We start from the raw sequence: 6,545 nt of genomic DNA, 5'->3' as shown, positions 1-6,545 counted from the left end.
AATGACATTGGGGCAGAGGAGTGTTCTGGGGGTTCACCGGTGAGAGTCACGGGGAGGCCCAAGAGACTGATGCGACCTCCGGGTCGTTTTAAGGATTTTGTTGTGTAACCCTAGGGGCTAGGGTTTAGAAAGGGGGGGGGCTATGTAACGACCCGGTATTGTGTTCTGTGTTTGTGGGTGTGTTATGGTTCTCATGGCTACTAGCAGGGGTTAAATATGTCAGGACAGATGGAAAGGTTGGGGGGGTATGATGGGTAATCCCGCGGGGTTTGGAAATGCATAAATAGGGATTACTGTCTCATCTCTCTCTCTTCTGTTCGGGGCCTTGATCTGTTCCTATGAGAGTGACCCTTAACTCGACATGGTATAATTGTGTACGTTCGGCATTTAGCGGCGTGGGCTGTGGCCTGAACAATAGCCCAGTTTAGGAATAAACCTGTGTTCTGACCTGCAGACCTAGAGTCCGTCTCTTTTCTCTTTATGACCCAGCCGGGTCATTACAATACTAACCTCTCACAATTACCAATAACAGAGACTACAACAAAACATGCTAACCTCTCACCATTACCAATAACAGAGACTACAACAAAACATGCTAACCTCTCACCATTACCAATAACAGAGACTACAACAAAACATGCTAACCTCTCACCATTACCAACAACAGAGACTACAACAAAACATGCTAACCTCTCACCATTACCAATAACAGAGGCTACAACAAAACATGCTAACCTCTCACCATTACCAATAACAGGGGAGATTAGCATTTATACTGATATTTGTGCCTCTATAACTTTGTTATTCATCATTATTCACTATTCATATCTAAACTGTAAAATATATGATTGAATTCCCTCAAATAAAAGGTGACATTCTGTACTGTCACCTAATATGAAACATTCTATCGCAAATCCAAAATGCTGGAGCAGAGCACCAAATTTAAAACTGTAAGCTTCACTGTCCAAACACATATGGTGTGGACTATGTGTGTCTGGTAAACACATGTGGATCTGGTGAACAGTTATCACTTGCTGACCAACTACAGGAACACTGACCTCAGAGTCTCCAGTTTACAGTGGGGATTCCCCAGTCCAGCAGAGAGCAGCTTCACTCCTGAATCCTTCAGGTCATTGTTACTCAGATCCAGCTCTCTCAGGTGTGAGGGGTTTGACATCAGAGCTGAGACCAGAGAAGCACAGCCTTCCTCTGTGACTCCACAGCCTGACAACCTGCAAAGAGATCATCATGAATTCACAAACACACTGAACAGTTATCACTTGTTGACCAACTACAGGAATACTGACCTCAGAGTCTCCAGTTTACAGTGGGGATTCCCCAGTCCAGCAGAGAGCAGCTCCACTCCTGAATCCTTCAGGTCATTGTTACTCAGGTCCAGCTCTCTCAGGTGTGAGGGGTTTGACCTCAGAGCTGAGACCAGAGAAGCACAGCCTTCCTCTGTGACTAGACAGCCTGACAGCCTGCAAAGAGTCAAATATTATTACGTAAAATCACACTGTTATTCTTTGGTGGTGAAAATAGTGGCAGTATAACCTTTTAACATTTTCAGATACATCAGTGTCCTGAAACCTGCCATATCTATTCATAAATGGATGTTTCATTATTTGAAATGACAAATTATCAAAGTGTTGCTTGTAGAGAGAGAAATGTATAGTACAAATATTTGAGTAGACTGACCAGACCTCTCACCATTACCAATAACAGAGGCTACAACAAAACATGCTAACCTCTCACCATTACCAATAACAGAGGCTACAACAAAACATGCTAACCTCTCACCATTACCAATAACAGATGCTACAACAAAACATGTTAACCTCTCACCATTACCAATAACAGAGGCTACAACAAAACATGCTAACCTCTCACCATTACCAATAACAGAGGCTACAACAAAACATGCTAACCTCTCACCATTACCAATAACAGAGGCTACAACAAAACATGCTAACCTCTCACCATTACCAATAACAGAGACTACAACAAAACATGCAAACCTCTCACCATTACCAATAACAGAGGCTACAACAAAACATGCTAACCTCTCACCATTACCAATAACAGAGGCTACAACAAAACATGCTAACCTCTCACCATTACCAATAACAGAGGCTACAACAAAACATACTAACCTCTCACCATTACCAATAACAGAGGCTACAACAAAACATGCTAACCTCTCACCATTACCAATAACAGATGCTACAACAAAACATGTTAACCTCTCACCATTACCAATAACAGAGGCTACAACAAAACATGCTAACCTCTCACCATTACCAATAACAGAGGCTACAACAAAACATGCTAACCTCTCACCATTACCAATAACAGAGGCTACAACAAAACATGCTAACCTCTCACCATTACCAATAACAGAGACTACAACAAAACATGCTAACCTCTCACCATTACCAATAACAGAGGCTACAACAAAACATGCTAACCTCTCACCATTACCAATAACAGAGGCTACAACAAAACATGCTAACCTCTCACCATTACCAATAACAGAGGCTACAACAAAACATACTAACCTCTCACCATTACCAATAACAGAGGCTACAACAAAACATGCTAACCTCTCACCATTACAAATAACAGAGGCTACAACAAAACATTTCTAACCTCTCACCATTACCAATAACAGTGGCTACAACAAAACATACTAACCTCTCACCATTACCAATATCAGAGGCTACAACAAAACATGCTAACCTCTCACCATTACCAATAACAGTGGCTACAACAAAACATACTAACCTCTCACCATTACCAATATCAGAGGCTACAACAAAACATGCTAACCTCTCACCATTACCAATAACAGAGACTCCAACAAAACATACTAACCTCTCACCATTACCAATAACAGAGGCTACAACAAAACATGCTAACCTCTCACCATTACCAATATCAGAGGTTACAACAAAACATGCTAACCTCTCACCATTACCAATACCAGAGACTACAACAAAACATGCTAACCTCTCACCATTACCAATATCAGAGGCTACAACAAAACATGCTAACCTCTCACCATTACCAATAACAGAGGCTACAACAAAACATGCTAACCTCTCACCATTACCAATAACAGAGTCTACAACAAAACATACTAACCTCTCACCATTACCAATAACAGAGGCTACAACAAAACATGCTAACCTCTCACCATTACGAATAACAGAGGCTACAACAAAACATGCTAACCTCTCACCATTAACCTCAAATAAAAGGTGACATTCTGTACTGTCACCTAATATGAAACATTATATCTCAAATCCAAAATGCTGGAGCAAAGCACCAAATGTAAAACTGTAAGCTTCACTGTCCAAACACATATGGTGTGGACTATGTGTGCCTGGTAAACACATGTGGATCTGGTGAACAGTTATCACTTGTTGACCAACGACAGGAATACTGACCTCAGAGTCTCCAGTTTACAGTGGGGATTCCCCAGTCCAGCAGAGAGCAGCTTCACTCCTGAATCCTTCAGGTCATTGTTACTCAGATCCAGCTCTCTCAGGTGTGAGGGGTTTGAACTGAGAACTGAGGCCAACACTTTACAGGATGTGTCTGTGAGTTTACAGCCAGTGAGTCTGCCAACACAGAAGAAATACAATGACAGACAGGTTGTATTTAAATGTTACGCTCAGCTTTCCCTGCTTACACTGTTACCCGTACACTAATAATGTGTATATCGTGCATTCATGGTTCAAAGCTACAACATTTCTGATCAGTTTGTATTATAGTTTAAGAGTTTTCAGCTGATAGAAAGTTTAGTCAGCCAATGAAAATACCGTTGTTCCTACACACAGTAAAGTTTGGTCTGAGATAGTCACATGGTTATTTACAGAGCCAGTCAGCCAATGAAAATACTGCTATAACTACAATTTATTTTGGTGTGCGATATTTACATGAATACTTACAGAGCTTTCCTGCAGCCTCTCACAGCTGGGACCAGTCTCCTACGACCCTCCTCTGATGTCTTGTATTCCTTCAGGTTAAACACCTCCAGAACCTCCTCTGATATCTGCAGCATGTAGGCCAGCGCTGAACACTGAGCAAGGGAGAGGTTTTTGGATCTGTTCTCTGACCTCAAGTACGCTTCGATTACTTCCTGTACTGAATGGTCTTTCATCTCTATCAGACAGTGGAAGAGATTGATGCACCTCTCAGGGGAGATGTTCTTCCTCTGCATCACCTTAAGGGATCGGATTGTTTTCTGGACGCTCTCTGGACTGCTTTCTGTCTGTGTCACCAGACCTCGTAGGAGTTTCTGATTGGACTCCAGTGAAATGCCATGAAGGAAGCGGACGACAAGGTCCAGGTGTCCATTCTTACTCTCCAAGGCTTTATCCACGGTACTCTTCAGCAGCTCATCCAAAGTTAGCTCTTCAGACGCACCTCTAGACTTTCTCTTGAGGAAGGGCTTCAGTTCATCCATGTTCCTGGTTGTGTAACAATGGTACATGTAGACAGCCGAGAGAAACTCCTGAATGCTCAGATGAACAAAGCAGTACACCACTCTCTGAAATAACACAGACTCTTCTTTAAAGATTTGTGTGCACACTCCTGAGTACACTGAGGCTTCTTTGACATCAAGGCCAGCCTCTTTCAGGTCTTCTTCATAGAACATGAGATTACCCTTCTCCAGATTTTCAAACGCCAGCTTCCCCAGCTTCAGAAGAATTTCCTTATCTGACTCCATGAGCTCCTCTTGATCCATCTCATCTCTTCCATGATACTTCTGGTTCTTCAGGCTGGTCTGAATGAGCAGGAAGTGTATGGACATCTCAGTCAGAGTGGTGGGCATCTCTCTCCTCTTGTCTGTACTCAACATGTGTTCAAGGACTGTTGCAGAAATCCAACAGAAGACTGGAATGTGACACATGATGTGGAGGCTCCTTGATGTCTTTATGTGTGAGCTGATTCTGCTGGCCAGGTCCTCATCCCCAAATCTCTTCCTGAAGTACTCCTCCTTCTGTGGGTCATTGAACCCCCGTACCTCTGTCACCTGGTCTACACACTCAGGGGGGATCTGATTGGTTGCTGCTGGTCGGGAGGTTATCCATAGGAGAGCAGAGGGAAGCAGATTCCCCTTGATGAGGTTGGTCAGCAGAACATCAACAGATGATGTCTGGGTGACATCAGACACCTTTTCGTTGCGCTGGAAATCCAATGGAAGTCTGCTTTCATCCAAACCATCAAAGATGAACATAGCTTTACAGGCAGTGAGTTTCTCTGCATTGTCTATGTCTAGTTCTGTGTGGAAGTCATTTAAAAGTCTGAGAAGACTGTACTGGAGATCTTTGATCAAGTTCAGCTCCCGGAAAGGAAGCACAAATATGATCTCCACATCTTGGTTTGCCTTCCCTTCAGCCCAGTCTAGGATGAACTTCTGCACAGAGACAGTTTTTCCGATGCCAGCGATGCCCTTCGTCAGCACAGTTCTGATGCTTCTCTCTTGGCCAGGTAAGGGTTTAAAGATGTCATTGCAGTGGATTGCTGTGTCATGTGAGGTTGGTGTCCTGGATGCTGTCTCTAGCTGCCACACCTCATGTTCATTGTTAACCCCTTCCCTCTCTCCTTCTGTGATGTAGAGCTCTGTGTAAATCCTGTTGAGGGGAGTTTGGTTCCCTGCTGTTTCGATGCCTTCTATCACACATTCATACCTCCTTCTCAGACTGTCTTTATGGTTTACTACAGCTCTCTGCAGACTGTCTTTATGGTTTACTACAGCTCTCTGCAGACTGTCATCCACTACAAGGGAAGTGGAAAAGGATGTGTATCAGACACATTCATTGGCAGGATGAAAAGTGGGCCTTCCACAACTACAGTAACTTATATTATCTCATATTATTGAAGTTAACTACATTTAAATCATATTGAGGTATTGACCTATCACAGGTCTGCAGGTGTTCTTACTGTTTTCAGAGCCTCTTGCATCATTGGGTTCAGTCAGGTGCTGTAGTAGAGGACGTGTCCTGGATCTCTTTCTACACTGAGGACAGTCATAGTCTCCTGAAGGAGCAGGTTTCTCCCAGTATCTGGTGATGCACTGTCTGCAGAACCTGTGTCCACAGGTGATAGAGACTGGATCCCTCAGAACCTGCCGACACACTGCACACCTGGACTGATCCTCTGGCAGAGTAGACCATCCACTACAGAAATAAAGGAGAGAGAGATACTGATCCTGTAACAGAGTAGACCATCCACTACAGAGATAAAGGAGAGAGAGAGATACTGATCCTCTAACAGAGTAGACCATCCACTACAGAGATAAAGGATAGAGAGATACTGATCCTGTAACAGAGTAGACCATCCACTACAGAGATAAAGGAGAGAGAGAAAGACTGATCCTCTAACAGAGTAGACCATCCACTACAGAGATAAAGGAGAGAGAGAGATACTGATCATCTAACAGAGTAGACCATCCACTACAGAGATAAAGGAGAGAGATACTGATCCTCTAACAGAGTAGACCATCCACTACAGAGATAAAGGAGAGAGAGATACTG

General features: G+C 43.3%; 1 protein-coding gene across 1 annotated transcript; it reads right to left on the bottom strand.

Moving 5' to 3' along the window:
- Nucleotides 1-3,949: 3,949 nt before the first annotated feature.
- LOC120036084 (NLR family CARD domain-containing protein 3-like) lies at nt 3,950-6,184 on the bottom strand. Its single transcript, XM_038982547.1, has 2 exons — nt 5,953-6,184; nt 3,950-5,787 (listed from the first exon to the last, which is right to left on the bottom strand). Coding segments are annotated over exons 1-2 (1,839 nt in total). The 5' UTR covers nt 5,954-6,184.
- Nucleotides 6,185-6,545: the final 361 nt, after the last annotated feature.

Source organism: Salvelinus namaycush, unplaced genomic scaffold (assembly GCF_016432855.1).
Source record: "Salvelinus namaycush isolate Seneca unplaced genomic scaffold, SaNama_1.0 Scaffold120, whole genome shotgun sequence".
NCBI lineage: Eukaryota > Metazoa > Chordata > Actinopteri > Salmoniformes > Salmonidae > Salvelinus > Salvelinus namaycush.
This window is presented reverse-complemented; position numbering and strand designations above follow the sequence as displayed.